The 18,655-nt window shown below is 37.7% G+C and overlaps 1 protein-coding gene across 4 annotated transcripts in view; it reads left to right on the plus strand.

The window, feature by feature from the left end:
• The window catches only part of ST6GALNAC3 (ST6 N-acetylgalactosaminide alpha-2,6-sialyltransferase 3), a 546,815-nt gene that overhangs the window by 403,836 nt on the left and 124,324 nt on the right, over window positions 1–18,655 (plus strand). The window contains exon 4 of one of the 4 annotated variants that reach the window (XM_027572646.1): window positions 343–462. The exons of the other annotated variants lie outside the window; for them this stretch is intronic. Coding sequence (XP_027428447.1) covers window positions 343–355 — 13 coding nt within the window. The 3' untranslated portion in view covers window positions 356–462. Of the gene's footprint in view, window positions 1–342; window positions 463–18,655 lie in introns of those variants that run through there. 4 annotated transcript variants of the gene reach the window in all.

Genomic DNA, 18,655 nt, shown 5'->3' on the forward strand with positions numbered 1-18,655 from the left:
ATCATATGCTAATAAACCCCAGAGTGTTGCCGAGCCCTTGGAAACAGAGCCGTCAGAGCAGGATGGTCTTCTGCTGAAGTTAGGTAGTAACCTGCACCCTGTTGAGTCTTGGGGCTCTTGCAAATCTTTATTAGTTGAGAGAAGAGGACAGCTACCTCTACATTGAAATACGACAGAAGTTCAACAGTAGTAGAGTAACATTGCATTAAGATGGAATAAAGAATGAAGACTCGACACGGTAAAAAGGAATCTGGGTCCATCCTGGGAAAATTATGAATGAAGTGAATGATTTCTTACACTAAAACTTCATCTTTCCTTTAATGGTCCTTTTCTTTCTTTCAGTGACACATGTTAACAGATTTTCATCGCCTGGAGGCTTTCCTTGGCTCTGTGCCTCTTTCCCGTGCTGAGGTTGCCAACACCGCAAACCCCTCCCTGATTGTGTCAATGCCTCAGAACTTCCCAACTCATTCTTTAACATTATTGAGCAACTCTTGTGTTTGACTTGTCATTGGAGGACATATGTGGGATTACACTAATACGCTTTTGTTTCCAAGGAACATTTATAGTTCAAGGAGGACTTCGGTGTCTTATTGCAAAAGAGAGACTAATCATGGGGATTTTAGGTCCAAGGCAGGTAGCTTAGCTGGTGAAAAAGAGGAGGCTGCAGACAGTTTGGCTAAGGAGGTTTGGATTAGGGAACAGCAGTCGGATTGGGTCATAAAGGCAATTAGCTGGGGAGGGCAGATCCTGGAGAAATGACTACAAGTCAGGAGAAGTAAATATATATGAATGTTGATGTAGTAGAGTAGAGCCTTGGAGCATGTATGGAAGAGAACAGAAATAAATATTTAAGGTGAATGTTCCTTTGGAAATAATGAAGAATGACATGCTATTGGGCCCCGGCAGGATTTTTCAGGAAGACACAAGCAGGATTAAGCAAATGCCTTTGCGATTCATTATTTGACAAACAAAACAAAACTTAAATTCTGGGCAGTCCAGGACCGTGTCCCTCAGGGACAGCTGCTGGTTTTGATCCTGTCAGTTCCAAGTAAAGAGGAGGTGGGGCCGGAAGGAGAGGTGGCTGGAAGAGAGAGCATGTGGGTTCCCCAACCTGTGACACAGCTCAGGAAATAACTTGGTGGGAAATATTCATTCATTCCAATTCTTTTTCTTTATTCAACAACTTTATTAAGATACAATTCACGTGCCAGATGATTTGCTCACTTAAAGTATACAGGTCAGAGGCTTTAGTGTATTCAGAGTTATACAGTCATCACCATAATTCATTTTAGCACATTTTCGTCATCCCAAAATGAAGCCCCACACCCCTTAGCTGCCACCCTTCAGTCCCCCAGCCCCCACTAGTCCTGGGAAACCACTAATCCAGTTTTCTGTCTCTGTGGATTTACTGATTTTGGATATTCCCTATAAATGGAGTCATACAATTTGTGGTTCTTTGTGACTGGCTTCTTTTACTTAGCATAATGTTTTCAGGGTTCATCCATATTACAGCAAGTATCAGCGCTTCATTCCTCTTTGTGGCTGACTATGTGGATATATCACATCTTACTTATCCATTCATCAGTCAATAAACATTTGGGTCATTTCTATTTTTTGGCTATTATGAATAATGCTGCTGTGAACAATTCATATACAATTTTTGTGTCGACATGAGTTTTCATTTCTCTTGGGTATGTGCCTAAGAGTGGAATTTCTGGGTCATATAGGAACTCTATGTATTAATTTTTGAGGATGCCTTAGGACCATTTATCAAAACAGCTACATCAGTGAAGGTTCCCATTTCTCCTCATCCTTACCAATACTTGCTATTATCTGTCATTTTTAGTATAGCCATCCTGGTGGGTATGGAGTGGTATTTCACTGTGGTTTTGATTTGGGTTTTCCTCAAGGCTAATGATGTTGAGCATCTTCTCATGTGCTTAGTAACTCCTTTCACTTCTTTATCTTGACTAGTAAACTTGCCTTAAGGAGATTTGGCCCAGTGCAATGGAGATGTGATGGCAGAATGGTTTCAACGCTAAAGTCTGTGAACAAAATAGCCCTAGACTCTCTGCAGAAAGACCTAGGAAAACTGCACCATGTTTGAAGTTTGTCACTTGGGCCCTAGTATTGCTGAAACATGACATCCAGAAGCACCCCCCCCCCAGCATGTGCTGCTGAGAAATGCATCCAGAAGGGGCTCTAGAAAGGAGAGTGAGGGAGGGAGAAGGGTTCCATAGCAGGCACCAGCCAGGGGCCGAGCTGGACCCCAGATTTCTAGGACAATATCAGGTAGCAATATCCCCTGGTGTCCTTTCATTCTCCCCATTGTATGCTCTAAAATTTTATAGATTTTGAAATACAGTATCATCCTTATATTAATGAAAAGTTGAAAATCTTCAGATGATGTCTGAGACATCTCATTTAAGAACCAGTAAGAAAGTGTTTTGGTTGTATAAAAATGTACTGAAATTGGCAGGATAAGCCAGCTGGTGAGCATGGAGCATCAACTTAGTAAGGACAATGTACATTAAGAATAAATACTTTACCAAGTAGAACAGAATTTTCTGAGTTCCTTCTAATGTAAGAGTCTTAAGAATTGAACAGCTTGTCATTTTTAAACTCATTAAGAAAAGGGGATTTTATTTATTCTGGAAAGACCAAGAGAGTTATTCTTCGGTTGTTGATATAGCATGAAGTTATTTGAATGCCGGTGGCCTAAGAAAGTATCTTTTATCACTGAGTGCAGCCTAAGGAAAAAAAAAAAGCAGGCGAACAAAAAAGTAAACAAAAAGGAAGATGAAGAAAAGAGGTGGGGAGCTATGAGAAAAGCTGCTATCTAATATGCACTCAAAAAACAGTTCCAAAAATATTGCAGGAATTCAGAGAACTGGCTTGGGTTCAGTTGACTTTTATATTAAGAATAGGTGGAAATTTATAATATTGGGATTGTTTGGGATGGTACTACAGTAATATCTTGGTTAAAATCATTACAAAATGAGGATCCATGCTTACTCTGACACTTTAAAATGTAAGAGCAGTCCTTGGGATATTGGAACTACATCAAAGGGAACAAATAAACTGGAAATTGTTTGTACTGACGCAATTTGAGTTAAGGGAATGTATTAGTTTCCCATTGCTGATGTAACAAATTAGCACAGACTTAGTGGCTTAAAACAACACAAATTTATTTTCTTGCTGTTCTGGAGTTACAAATCAACTCCTAACTCTCTTGTCTCCCTTTTTTTCCTTTATAAAGATCTTTGTAATTGCATTGGGAATGAATAATCCAGGATAATCTCTCCATCTCAAGATCCTTAATTTAATTACAATTGCAAAGTCTCTTTTGCCATGTAAGGTAACGTATTCACAGTTTCGGGGCTTAGGATGTAGACATCTTTAAGGACATTATTCTACCTATTACAAGGAAGAAAGGATTTTCTTAACCTTTTGAATATCAGCCTGAAGGTGGTGGAGAGTGTATTTCTTTTGTGAGAGCAAAGCCTGACCCTCCAGAGCACAGTTAAAAATGTGGTGGACATTAATATCTCTGATATGTCATCTGCAGCTGATGAAATCATGGGCTTGGATGGCATAGACTTTGCCACGTTAGAGTAAGAATCACAGCATAAATACGCAGGACTTGATTTAACGCATGCAGGTAGCATGCGAGAAGCTCTGGACAAGAACTTTAGAATGGGTATTCATACTAAATTCAATTTATTTACATTGGAGGTATGATCTTGAGCTAAAAATAGTCTGTGTAAGGTGTTGTGGGTTTTGGTTCCTACCCTTAACCAAAAGTACCTTGAGGACCTTGTGCAAGGTAGTCCGCTGGGTGCTAGGGAAGGTAATACAAATGAGACCCAGGCCCTACAGTCCAGCAGCCTGCTACCAGGGAGAGCACATATAATCTCAGAATATGTCATGATAGGAACAGTAGAGTGAGCCATGGGACCAGAGAGAGGGACAATGAAGAAAGGATGATCCAAGAAGTGGGAGCAGAAAGTGTGAAGGAGTACCGAGAACCTGGTAGATCCAACAATAATAATACCAAATCGTTGGGTGGTGTTGACTATATGTCATTCACTGGTCTAAAACCTTTGTGTATATGAACTCATTTAATCCTCATAACTCAAGTCTGGTAAATAGACTTCCCAGATGGAGTTTCTCAAACAGATTTCCACTTCCCCTACCTATTGCTACCCCTCTAGTTCAGGACATAGGATCTTTCTCCAAACTGATGTCTTTGCCCTCTTCTCTTATCCTACACAGAGTGATCCATTTACAAAATAAATCTAACCCTGCAACTTAAAACCCTTCAGATCCTGCCCAGAATAAAACACATTCCTTAACTCTCCATTCACAGCCCCATAGAGCCTGACCTCGGCCCACCTCTTCGACCTCACCTCTGCCCTCTCTTTCCCTAATTCCCTCTTATCGTGGACAATCCAAATAGAGTGGATTCCATCCAATGCAGGCAGTTGTGCTGTTTCACATGGTGGACCTACCTCCATACCTCCCTCCCCCATGTAAACCCTGCTGTTATTCAAGTCTCACCTTAAAGGCCTGCTCCTCCTCCGGACTTCTTTGCCGGTCCCTGCCATCCCCACCTGTGTACAGCATCCCTGTTCTTGTCTCCCGTGTGCCCTGAACACAGCTCCGGCATTTATGCCTCTGCTCTCCCCAGTAGATTTGAAGGTTCTTTAGAGCAAGGACAGAGAATTCTCACCTTCCCCTCTTCAGCCCTTGACCAGTACTTGGCACAAAAATGCCATTTGGCCAATGTTTGTTAAATTCCACTAAAGTGAGGGGGAAGCCATTTCCCCTTCGTGTGGCTGTGCCTTTTTGACATTCAGAGAGTGGCAGTACAATTGTGGGTGATTCGAGGACACTTAAAAATGGAAAGGGCTCCACATCGAAGGCCTCTTGAATGTAGTGAAAATGAATATCAAAATCAATATGCCGTTCAGTTTAGGGATATGAATAAATGATTTCAATTGAATTGAATTTTCCTCTCCACATTAAGTGGTGGAACAAAATGAATTATTAGATAACATATTTGAAGTAATAGCTCTCTCCTGACTTCGCCTACAATTTGTTTTTACTTCTCCTACAGACCTACGTACTGTGTGTCACGATGGCCTGAGTACATGTTTATCTCCCTTAGCCTCCGAAAGGGCAGAGACCGTGCCTCAGGCTCCAAATTTGGAGGGATTTCCTGGTGTTAGTCTCTTTTTTCCTCTGTGCTAACATAATATCATTTCTTTTTCTTTAAATGATTGTTTTTACATGGAAACCTCACAGTTGAATATTATGATTTTTGTAGGGGAGGAGTTGAATAATATGGAAAATAGAATTTAAAAATGTGAAGAATTGCCTCCATTTCTCCTTCAAACCCACACTGCTTCCCATAGGTAACCTCTAGTAAGAGTCTAGCCTTTACCTATGCACGTCCATACACAGGCACACAGCCTGACTTTCCTCGGTTTTGTTCTTTCTGCTGCTATTGCTTCGTAAGTGGAATTACACTGTAAGCATTATTCTGCCACTTGAGTTGTTTTTTTAAATAGTATCTAACGATATGTTTGGGAAATATCTGTATAGTAGATACACACACATACATACACATATAAATAGGTATATACATGTATGCACATATATGCACTTTCTTCTTTCTCTTATTGTTTGCTTTAATGGATTTATGGCTTTTCCTTTTTGATTTTGTTTGGTGCTTAAACTGTCTGAGTTGGGTTTCAATAACTGGCAGTTTTCAAAAGCCTCTTTTTTTTTTCTATCACTGAATATGTGTGACTTTTGTATAAATAAATGCAAGACTTCTATTAGGAGAGATTCTTAGAAATGAGGTTGCTAGGTCAGGGAGTATGTGCGTTTTATATTTCGATAGCTACACATGGAGAAATTGCTTCCAAAAGGCCTGCGCCTGCGTAGTATCTGAGGTTGCTCTTTTCACCACATTTTCAAAAATACTAGCAATCTTTTTTTCATTCATAATTGAAGGGGCAAAATATGCCATCTTCTTATTTTGATTTTTATTCTCATACTAGTGAGACTGATGAATTTTGCATAAGTTTCTTAGCCACATGTATCTCTTTTCTTCTGAATGGTCCTTTGTTCAGACTTCTATTGGCTTATTTGTCTTTATAATTTTTTCAAAAGGACTTTGTGTAAAATGAATAGGAAACAATTGTTTATTATACATGTTATAGGTTCTCCTCCCCATTATCTTTTAATTTTGCTCATCATAGCCTTTTCAATATAGAAGTTTATGTAATAAAATTAGTCATTTTCCTTGTTTTTTTCTAAGTCCTTTTTATCTTTTTTTATTTGGTTTCTGCTGAGACAGATCCCAATTAATTATGGTTCAATTTGAAAGATTTCTTTGAGATTCTTGCACATTTTATTGTTCTGTGTAAACTAACAAGTCATCCCTTTTTCTATACCCTCCAACCTTTTGTTATTTGTGCTGTTTTGTAGGAGAATCCCTCATTTTGATCTTTGAGTTCATTATTCAATTTTCAACTATTCTGATTTATTAAGTTTATGGTAATTCTGTTTTTAATTTCCAAGAATTCTGCTTATTTATTTTTCATAGAAGCCAGTTGCTTTTATCATAGATAATATATTTTTAAAATATGTATGTGATTTTTTAAAATATGTATATATATACATAAATATACATATATATATGTATATATATACTTTTTTTTCTTGTTTCTTCTGTTAACTTGTTTCCTTAGTGATTACTTTTGTTTGTTGAGGCAGTGACTCTTTTTTCATGCTGCAGTTTCCCTCAAATGGTTAGTGTTTCATGCATGTTTGCTCATATTTGTATCTGAAGATCTTGATTGAAAAGTATTGATAGTGACATCTTATTTACTTAGCACAAATGAGAATTCCTATTGACCTAGCAGCAAATACAACCTCTAATAACAGAAGCCTTAGTTCCAGGGACTGGACAAGGGAAAGAGACCCATAACTAGATGGGCTTCTCATTAAAGATAGTTCATAGCTTCTTGTCTTGGCACAGAAGACCATAAGTTACTAGAGGTACTTCTGAAATTCCCACTTTATAAAGCTATACATACAGCTTAATCCTAGAAGCAAACACTGAAATTGACTGCTCCAAGAGCAGAGGATTGGCATAATAGACACACACACACACACACACACACACACACACACACACACACTGATAAAAATTACCTAACTACCCATAGTCTACTACTTCCAGCCTTCATTACTCCTTCTCACTTGTGGTTAGTTGGGTTTCTTCTGGAAAAAAATCATTAATTTTGGAGGCTTTCTTATGTGTATGACTTATAGGAGAAACCTGATAATTTTTTTTATATTGGATGCATTCAGATTTATGTCTTCATGGTAGACTAGCACCTTGTTATGATATGACCTTGTTTATCTCTAGTAATCTTTTTTCCTAAGGTTATTTTGGCTGATATCAGTATAGGTATACCAATTTTCTTTGATTAATATTTACATGATACATGGCACCTCATTATTGTTGTAAGCACAGAGAACTTTTAAAAACCTAGTCTGAAAATATTTGTCTTTTACTTGGACTATTTTGTCCATTTATAGTTAATGTACTTACTTGTATATTTGGGTTTATATTCATCATTTTATTATGTGTTTACTATTTGGCCCATTTGCTTTTGTTTTCTTGTTCCCTTTGGGTTTTTTGCCTTCTCTTGGATTTCCGGTCAGTCAATTTTTTCTATCTATTGTCTTATCAGTTTTACATTTTTAAACAAATCTTTAATGACTAAGAGATCAAATATTCTTTCATGACATATCACAGACTAATACAAATGATGATTTTTACCTTTTCCATAATAATGATAGAACCTTTGTACCATCTAAATTCAGTTATATTTGCCCACATATTTATTTTTGTTTTGCTACTAATTTTTCTTTCTTCGTTTCTATATTTTCCTCTATGATCATATTCCTTTTGCTTAAAGAGCTTTCTTTAATATCCCCTCTAGTGCAATCCTAGTGACAATGAATTGTCTTAATTTTTGTTTTTCTAAAAATGTTTTTATTTCCACTTTATTTTTGAGATACATTTTCACTGGGTGCAGAATGCTAAGTTAGCAGTTACTTTCAGCACTTTTAAGGTATTATTTCATTGCCTTCTGGCTTACATCATTTCTATTGAGAAGTCACCAATTTTCTAATTGGTGTTCCTTTGAGAATTGTGTCTTTTTCCCCCTCTGGTTGCTTTTAAGATTTATTTATTTTGTCTTTTTAAAAGTCCATGTGTCTATGATGTGCCTTAATGATTTTTTAAAATATTTATTCTGCTTGTAGTTTGCTGAGTATTTTGAACTTGTGAATTAATGTTTTTCTTCAGTTTGGAGGGTTTTTTTTGCCACTATCTCTTCAAATATTGTTTCTTTTCAGTTCTTTCCTCTCTTTCTGATGTATCCATTACATACATGTTATACTATTTCTCTTTTGCTCTATTCTTGCCCCCTACCCATTCTTTTATCTCTCTGTGCTTCCATTTGGATCTCTTCAATTGTCTTCAAATTTACTAATTTTGTGCACAACTCTGTCCAGTTTTGTGTTATATGCATTAATTTTTCTTTAAGATAGAACACTTTTTATTTCTGGAATCCCTATCTAATTCTTTGTATAGATTTTTTTGGTGGCTTTGTATTATGTCAATAAAGCTAGGCTAAACTGCCTTTCAAGAGTGCTCTTCCTTACATGTTTTAAGTTCAAGTGGTCCACAAAAGGTATTATATGCGAGTTTTGGAAGAATTAAAGCAGTGATCATATTGATTTATACCTGGACGGTCATGAAGTAACATCAGATGCTGTTGCATCTCACACACATTGTCACTGATCTGTTGGCTCATCTAATTGATGTTGGGCAGCAGCTACATCTTCAGGTTCTCTTCCTATTTCAGCTCTCTGAATCCTCACCAGGTGTATTTCCAACTGTGTGATGAAGGGTAAGAACTTCTTGTGCATGAAAATTGCCATAAAAATTAGAGGCAGTGAAAGACTTGTATGGGTTTTAGTCCATCTTCATGTGTCCCACTCTTTCTTTTGGATTCTAGTTTGTTCCCACTGTCCTGAACTTTATATCTATCTTTTTTCCCCAAACGCTTAACATTTTAAACATGAAGCTCCTGTACAAAATACAAAGACATCCACCATACAGTGAAGTTTTAAACAGCTGTCACATTGTGTAAGGACAAATCCCTATAATGAATCATATATATATATATATATACACACATACACACACACATATATGTGTGTATATATATATAAAATGCAATGCTTATATGTACATAAAATGTAAACATGACTGACTCAGATTCTAATTACCTCATAAAAACTCCAACATTTCATCTTTCATTGTTCATATTAATCAGTTTTTATAGTTTTTATCTTATAAAACTGATGTCTGTATCACCCATGAATCTGTTTATGTTTTATTTTTCTGTTATGTTATCTGTTATGTTTTATGTTTTTCCTTTTGGTTTTCTGACACATGGCCCTGTCCCTTACCATGCCTAGAATGATTTTTTTTCTTTTTTTAAAGATTTTATTTTATTTATTTATTTGACAGAGAGAGACACAGCGAGAGTGGGAACACAAGCAGGGGGAGTGGGAGAGGGAGAAGCAGGCTTCCCGCGGAGCAGAGAGCCCGATGCGGGGCTTGATCCCAGGACCCCAGGATCATGACCTGAGCCAAAGGCAGACGCTTAACGACTGAGCCACTCAGGCACCCTAGAATGATTTTAGTAAGTGAAAAACACTGAATATATTAAGGAAGAAACCCCAGATATTGCGATCTTTCACCAGAAAAGGATTATCCTTTCCTCTCCTGGGTAGATAGAATGAGGGGCTATCTTAAATCATTTAGGAAGGGACCAGTTTTAGGCTGGATTAAAGTTTTTATTAAATTAAACTAAAACTCAGTCTATATCTCATTTTCCCAGTCTCTAGTCCAGAGATTTGCATCGCTTCCATTTAGCTTGCTGTATTCACTAGGTCCATTTACCCTAGCAGGTCTTTGTCATCTTAGCACCAGGAGATGCAGAATTTTCCACTTTACTTCTCAAAGTTTGTAGCTTAGTTCTTAAGCCTCTTATTTTGTACACCTTCAAAATTTGACACATATTTTGAGGGAGAGAGGATCAGTTCTCTCTTGAAGCTCCTCAAGTATCCAATTTCATAACTCCATCTCACCTAACTTCCAAAATATCTATTGGTTTCTCTATCCTCAACAATGGCCCTCTGCCCAGTCAAAACCTATTTTCCCAGTCTACCCATGAAAGAATCAGCACAAGCTTCCAGGAAAAGTGCAGCAGAAGATCATTATTATACCTTTCTAACAGTCTCCCCTTTCCATGCTTTTAGCCTCTCCAGATTTCATTATTTCTGCAGCTGTGTATATCTTTAAACAGAGGATTTTTGTGTTTATTTTGCTTTTGAAAAATAGTTCTTCTCAGCAGATGACTTGGTCTACCAAAAACTACTTTAAGCTACATGGAGCAGAAATGCCTATTAATCTATTCTTATCTTATTTATGTCTTCCCAAATTCCTATCAGTATATTGCTCTGCTGTTGGGATGTTGGTTTCCCTGTCTTATCATGGCTTTTATAATGGTTTGTTATAAGGTCATATCAGTAGTAATTTGAGAGGGAAGACAGGTTTACATATACCTTCAGTAAGCCATCTGGAATAGAAATCTCATAATATTTTGAACCTTTTGACCTATATTTTTTATGTTCAATTAGCCAACATATAATACATCATTACTTTTTGATATAGACCAGAAATTAACAGAGGCAATCTATAGAAACAGGGACTTTACAGGCAATACGATGGCACTGAACTCACATCTTTCAATAGTTACCTCTCAATGTGAATGGGCTGAATGCTCCCATCAAAAGGCATAGGGTTTCAGATTGGATAAAAAAGCAGGACCCATCCATATGCTGTCTACAAGAGACTCATTTTGAACCTAAAGACGCCTACAGATTGAAAGTGAGGGGATGGAGAACCATTTACCATGCCAACGGACCTCAAAAGAAAGCTGGGGTAACAATTCTCCTATCAGACAAATTAGATTTTATATGCAACTAATGAATCCTTCTGACCTATATTATAGTTCTCTGATTATGTCTGTCTCTATTAATATGTTATAAATTTATTAAAGGTAAAGACATATGTTATTCATGTTCATGCTTGCCATAATAGCATGTGTAATCACATGTAATAGGTACTCCTCATTTACTTCTTAAATAGATTTTGAGATAAATGAATAAATAACATCATGATGTTCATGGTCAATGGCTTTATCGGCATCTTTCACATTATAAGCTGTATTGATTTTAAAAACACACAAAAATTGTATATAATATTAGAGGCAAATATTTTGTTTCTTTATAGAACCTGGTATATTCCATGCCCTTAAACAAAACTTAAGCAATAATAAAAACAATTTTTATTCAGTTTCTGGGATTTCTCAAAGAGACTTCTTTAAAAATGAAGGACTTTAATCACCTGGTCCCTTTAGATTTTATAGTAGTTCAAGAAATATACTTTTTAAATTCCTGATATATATGTCAGTTCTCTCCTAACACTTATTTCCCTTTAGAAAAGAAGAAAAAAAAAAATCACATGAAAAGGGAAATTGAAGAGAAATGTTACCTCACATGTAAAAAGTCACACTTTTCAAAGATTATATTTCCATTTCTACATAATATGCTGTCATTATGAAATCATCAGTGCATTTTTGAGTCATAAACAAGACACTGAAAAAAAGATGAACAGCAATGAAAGTGGCTTTCTGGAAAGTGACATCTATTCCAATATCAGAAAAAAATGAACCTTCTGAAATATTAATTGATCATAATGAGGAGGCCAAACTTTAAATAATCTAAACAGAGGAGCCAGGGAGTATTTCTCATAGGCCTGCAGCTTGTTGTGAAGGCACCTATGAACACTGGCTTTGAATTCAAATTTAAAAGTAAATAAAAATAGATCAGACTATCAGACTGTCAACATAAAAACTTCACCTGGGAATGACATGGCTTCTGTTCCTTTGCAATTGAAACACAGAGTAGGAAAAAACATAATTGTACTAGAAAATAAAATTGCCATGATTCCTGGCCATTAGAAAGACATTTCAAAAATATCAGCCTCTGCTTTCTTCCTGAACTTAGAAATGAATTACGGATATAGGTCATCCCAGGAGCCAATGAACAAATGCCCAGTTATTTTGGCAGTTTCCCAACTCTGTTGAGAGACCCTTAATCTAATGTCTTTTTCATAACTGGTATAGGAGATGGTGCCACTATCTACAAAATTCCAATCTCATTTGGTCTTCATATTCTGGACTTCTCCTTTGACTTTGCACCTGAGTATTTTCTTTTCCATGAGACTACTATTTATATAACTTGTTTGCAAGGAACAAAACAACTTATTCAGCACAGTTCCTTCAAACACCAAACTTTTATTACCAGAAGCTTCAAATGGACACCTCTCTTGAATGGGCCTCATATGTCATGGAGTTAAATATGGAAGAAGACTCTCAAGTTCCCAGCTCAAGAGTAAATGCCAAAAACAGTGACAGAGTCAGTAGCTATGCAGTGCATCAGAGTATTCACAAAGAGAGGCCTAACCTTTCTTCATCTTTATATTGTGTTCTGAAGTTGCCACCACTGTATTTGGAAGAGCATAAACTTAGAGCGGGGAAGGCTCAGCTTAGCCCTTCCTTTGTATGTCTTTCCATAATGGTAGGGCTTCCCTTTTTCTCCAGCTTTTACCCTGTTCCTGTGGTGCGCAACATTCCCCACTTTTGTCAGTGCATTGTGGGCACACAGCTTCCATTCCCAGCACTGTTTATCAAGAAGTGAGGCAAAATTATTTAGGATCTGGTCTTAGAAACCTAAATACCTGTGGATACAACTTCAGGTAGTTTCATGCCTAAAGAGCAAGGGAGAGCCCTTTCCAAATATTCACACATGAAGCTCATTAACAATTTTCTTCTCTCAGTAGCTGAAGATAAATCCTTTAATTTGAAGTGGGCTTAACTCTAATGAGTCATGTCATTACTCTGAAATCCTTTAAGTTGTTGGGGTTTTTTTTCCCTCATTGTCTTAGTGAGGTAGAAATTAAGGACGGTTCCCATTAGCTCTCTATATTTCCTGAAGCATCTGCTCATAGTTACAAATTGATCCACCCTAAATATTTATTTGTCTGTAAATGTCATGGAGTCAACACTTCACTTTAGACATTTTTTTCCCCAAACACAAAATTACTTTTTAAAAGTTCTGTCAATAACATCATTTGCAATTTAAATGCTTTAAAAATATGATCCTTCCTGCTGTGTTTTTGAATACTTCCTTCATATTTAATTGCTATAGACACTTTAGTTCCTAATTAAACTTTATTGTTTATGATGTTGCAGTCATTAATAGACATGATGTGGGGGGAATGGATAGTTCTAGTAAATTCTCTGGCTGTTAATTCTAGTCTGAATCTTAATATCTTCCATAGCTATAATGAACTCATGGGGCTGAGAGGAGGATGGGTAGAAAGTGAGACACAAAACAAGTACATAGTTCATGTTTTTGAGGATTTACTAGACATTCTGGAAGGCAAGCTTGAATTGGACTTGAATTGAATTGGGCTCCTTGATTTGTAGGGGAGATTAGCTTAGAAATAACATCTCAAACACTTGCAAGACAAATATCCTCATTTTTCAAGGCTCCTTTCTCCAGTACATCCCCAGGTTTTGCATTGGTGACAGAGAGGAGCATATATTGCACACACAGAGCTTGCCTCATCCTTGGAGCCCTAAATGACTTTTATTGAGAGAGAATGGAGACACGATGAATCTGATGGGGTTTGGTCATGGAAAGATTTGCTATGAACCATTGCACCAAGGTTGAAATGCCCAAGAGGCTGACAAGCTTATTGCCCATTTCAGAGATTAAATAGTTTTGGAAAAATTTTCTCCCCTGGCAGTTGTAATTGTGTCTGTGAAATAAGTGTTCATTCTGCTTGAGCACCGTGGTTTGAATGCTTCCTTCTATATTTTCCCCTAGTGGATTGATCTTAAAAAGGTCTGCTCAGATTTCCCCCTACCAATGCAAATTAACCCATGAACTCGATAACACACTCCCCAGCCCCCCCACATCCTTGCCATGTCCCATGCTAATGGGTAATCAGAGATACTGCCAAGTCCCTTTATCATGGATCATCTTTGTAGCTGTTTGAAGGCAGGGAAAGGAGCTGAAAAATCTTCCAGGTTAATGATATGGTTATAGGAAATGGACAAAAGCTACTATCAGTAACCTTGGGAGTCTTGAGCTGCCAGAGGAGCACTCATGAGTAGATAAAGTGGTCTTTATTTGTTGGGACTTCCAAAGCATGCAGGAGGGCCTCAATTGCCCCAAAATAAAATAAGGTGAGGATAACATCTCAAGAAGAGGGAAGAGGGTACATGCATAAAAAACACAGGTTCATCACAGACAGATCATCTTTCTATTCCCTGACTTTGCCCAGGGTCAACATTGCATATTAGTCAGCTAACTGTTGGAAAACATCTGACCTTTTGGGTGATTTGGAATGTTTCTGTTTCTAGCCTGGGTGGATAAAGACCATTGTTTTTTTTTTTAATTTTTTATTGTTATGTTAATCACCATATATTACATAATTTGTTTTGGTGTACTGTTCCATGATTCATTGTTTGTTCATAACACCCAGTGCTCCATGCAGAATGTGCCCTCCTCAATACCCATCACCAGGCTAACCCATCCCCCCACCCTCCTCCCCTCCAGAAACCTCAGTTTGTTTTTCAGAGTCCATCGTCTCTCATGGTTCGTCTCCCCCTCTGACTTACTCCCCTTCATTCTTCCTCTCCTGCTATCTTCTTCTTTTTCTTTTTTCTTAAAATATGTTGCGTTATTTGTTTCAGAAGTACAGATCTGTGATTCAACAGTCTTGCACAATTCACAGCGCTCACCGTAGCACATATCTTCCCCAATGTCCATCACCCAGCCACCCCATCCCTCCCACCCCCAACCACTCCAGCAACCCTCAGTTTGTTCCTGAGATTAAGAATTCCTCATATCAGTGAGGTCATATGATACATGTCTTTCTCTGATTGACTTATTTCACTCAGCATAACAGCCTCCAGTTCCATCCACGTCGTTGCAAATGGCAAGATCTCATTCCTTTTGATGGCTGCATAATATGCCATTGTGTATATATACCACATCTTCTTTATTCATTCATCCGTCGATGGACATCTTGGCTCTTTCCACAGTTTGGCTATTGTGGACATTGCTCCACATTGGGGTGCACGTACCCCTTCGGGTCCCTACAGTTGTATCTTTGGGGTAAATACCCAGTAGTGCAATTGCTGGATCGAATGGTAGCTCTAATTTCAACTGTTTGAGGAACCTCCATACTGTTTTCCAGAGGGGTTGCACGAGCTTGCATTCCCACCAACAGTGTAGGAGGGTTCCCCTTTCTCCACATCCCCGCCAACATCTGTCGTTCCCTGACTTGTTAATTTTAGTCATTCTGACGGGTGTGAGGTGGTATCTCATTGGGGTTTTGATTTGGATTTCCCTGATGCTGAGCAATGTTGAGCACTTTTTCATGTGCCTGTTGGCCATTTGGATGTCTTCTTTGGAGAAATGTCTGTTCATGTCTTCTGCCCATTTCTTGATTGGATTATTTGTTCTTTGGGTGTTGAGTTTGATAAGTTCTTTATAGATTTTGGATACTAGCCCTTTATCTGATATGTCATTTGCAAATATTTTCTCCCATTCTGTTGGTTGTCTTTTGGTTTTGTGGACTGTTTCTTTTGCTATGCAAAAGCTTTTTATCTTGATGAAATCCCAATAGTTCATTTTTGCCCTGGCTTCCTGTGCCTTTGGTGATGTTTCTAGGAAGAAGTTGCTGCGGCTGAGGTCGAAGAGGTTGCTACCTGTGTTCTCCCTTAGGATTTGGATGGACTCCTGTCTCACGTTTAGGTCTTTCAACCATTTGGAGTCTATTTTTGTGTGTGGTGTAAGGAAATGGTCCAGTTTCATTCTTCTGCATGTGGCTGTCCAATTTTCCCAACACCATTTGTTGAAGAGACTGTCTTTTTTCCACTGGACATTCTTTCCTGCTTTGTCAAAGATAAGTTGACCATAGAGTTGAGGGTCCATTTCTGGGCTCTCGATTCTGTTCCATTGATCTGTGTGTCTGTTTTTGTGCCAGTACCATACTGTCTTGATGATGACAGCTTTTTAATAGAGCTGGAAGTCCGGAATTGTGATGCCGCCAGCTTTGCTTTTCTTTTTCAATATTCCTGTGGCTATTCGGGGTCTCTTCTGGTTCCATACAAATTTTAGGATTATTTGTTCCATTTCTTTGAAAAAAGTGGATGGTATTTTGATGGGGATTGCATTGAATGTGTAGATTGCTCTAGGTAGCATTGACATCTTCACAATGTTGGTTCTTCCAATCCATGAGCATGGAACGTTTTTCCATTTCTTTGTGTCTTCTTCAATTTCTTTCATGAGTATTTTATAGTTTTCTGAGTACAGATCCTTTGCCTCTTTGGTTAAATTTATTCCTAGGTATCTAATGGTTTTGGGTGCAATTGTGAATGGGATCGACTCCTTGATTTGTCTCTCTTCTGTCTTGTTGTTGGTGTATAGGAATGCCACTGATTTCTGTGCATTGATTTTATAGCCTGCTACTTGACTGAATTCCTGTATGAGTTCTAGCAGTTTTGGGGTGGAGTCTTTTGGGTGTTCCACATAAAGTATCATATCATCTGCAAAGAGTGAGAGTTTGACTTCCTCTTTGCCAATTTGGATGCCTTTGATTTCTTTTTGTTGTCTGATTGCTGTGGCTAGGACTTCTAATACTATGTTGAATAGCAGTGGTGAGAGTGGACATCCCTGCCGCGTTCCTGACCTTAGGGGAAAAGCTCTCAGCTTTTCCCCATTGAGAATGATATTCGCTGTAGGTTTTTCGTAGATGGCTTTTATGATATTGAGGTATGTACCCTCTATCCCTATACTCTGAAGAGTTTTGATCAAGAAAGGATGCTGTACTTTGTCAAATGCTTTTTCTGCATCTATTGAGAGGATCATATGATTCTTGTTCTTTCTTTTGTTAATGTATTGTATCACGTTGATTGATTTGCAGATGTTGAACCAGCCTTGCAGCCCAGGGATAAATCCCACTTGGTCGTGGTGAATAATCCTTTTAATGTACTGTTGGATCCTATTGGCTAGTATTTTGGTGAGAATTTTTGCATCCATGTTCATCAAGGACATTGGTCTGTAATTCTCCTTTTTGATGGGATCTTTGTCTGGTTTTGGGATCAAGGTAATGGTGGCCTCATAAAATGAATTTGGAAGTTTTCCTTCCATTTCTATTTTTTGGAAGTTTCAGGAGAATAGGTATTAATTCTTCCTTAAATGTCTGATAGAATTCCCCTGGGAAGCCATCTGGCCCTGGGCTTTTGTTTCTTGGGAGATTTTTGATGACTACTTCAATTTCCTTAGTGGTTATAGGTCTGTTCAGGTTTTCTATTTCTTCCTGGTTCAGTTTTGGTAGTTGATACATCTCTAGGAATGCACCCATTTCTTCCAGGTTATCTAATTTGCTGGCATAGAGTTGCTCATAATATGTTCTTATAATTGTTTGTATTTCTTTGGTGTTGGTTGTGATCTCTCCTTTTCATTCATGATTTTCTTGATTTGGGTCATTTCTCTGTTCTTTTTGATCAGTCTGGCCAGGGGTTTATCAATCTTGTTAATTCTTTCAAAGAACCAGCTCCTAGTATTGTTGATCTGTTCTACTGTTCTTTTGGTTTCTATTTCATTGATTTCTGCTCTGATCTTTATTATTTCTCTTCTCCTGCTGGGTTTAGGCTTTATTTGCTGTTCTTTCTCCAGCTCCTTTAGGTGTAGGGTTAGATTGTGTATTTGAGACCTTTCTTGTTTCTTGAGAAAGGCTTGTATTGCTATATACTTTCCTCTCAGGACTGCCTTTGCTGTATCCCAAAGATTTTGAACAGTTGTGTTTTCATTTTCATTGGTTTCCATGAATTTTTTTAATTCTTCTTTAATTTCTTGGTTGACCCATTCATTCTTTAGTAGGATGCTCTTTAGCCTCCATGTATTTGAGTTCTTTCCGACTTTCCTCTTGTGATTGAGTTCTAGTTTCAAAGCATTGTGGTCTGAAAATATGCAGGGAATGATCCCAATCTTTTGGTACCGATTGAGACCTGATTTGTGACCTAGGATGTGATCAATTCTGGAGAATGTTCCATGGGCACTAGAGAAGAATGTGTATTCCTTTGCTTTGGGATGGAATGTTCTGAATATGTCTGTGAAGTCCATTTGGTCCAGTGTGTCATTTAAAGTCTTTATTTCCTTGTTGATCTTTTGCTTAGATGATCTGTCCATTTCAGTCAGGGGGGTGTTAAAGTCCCGCACTATTATTGTATTGTTGTCAATGTGTTTCTTTGCTTTTGTTATTAATTGCCTTATATAATTGGCTGCTCCCATGTTCGGGGCATAGATATTTACAATTGTTAGATCTTCTTGTTGGATAGACCCTTTA

The sequence above is a fragment of the Zalophus californianus genome, chromosome 4, assembly GCF_009762305.2.
Source record: "Zalophus californianus isolate mZalCal1 chromosome 4, mZalCal1.pri.v2, whole genome shotgun sequence".
Taxonomy (NCBI): Eukaryota; Metazoa; Chordata; class Mammalia; order Carnivora; family Otariidae; genus Zalophus; species Zalophus californianus.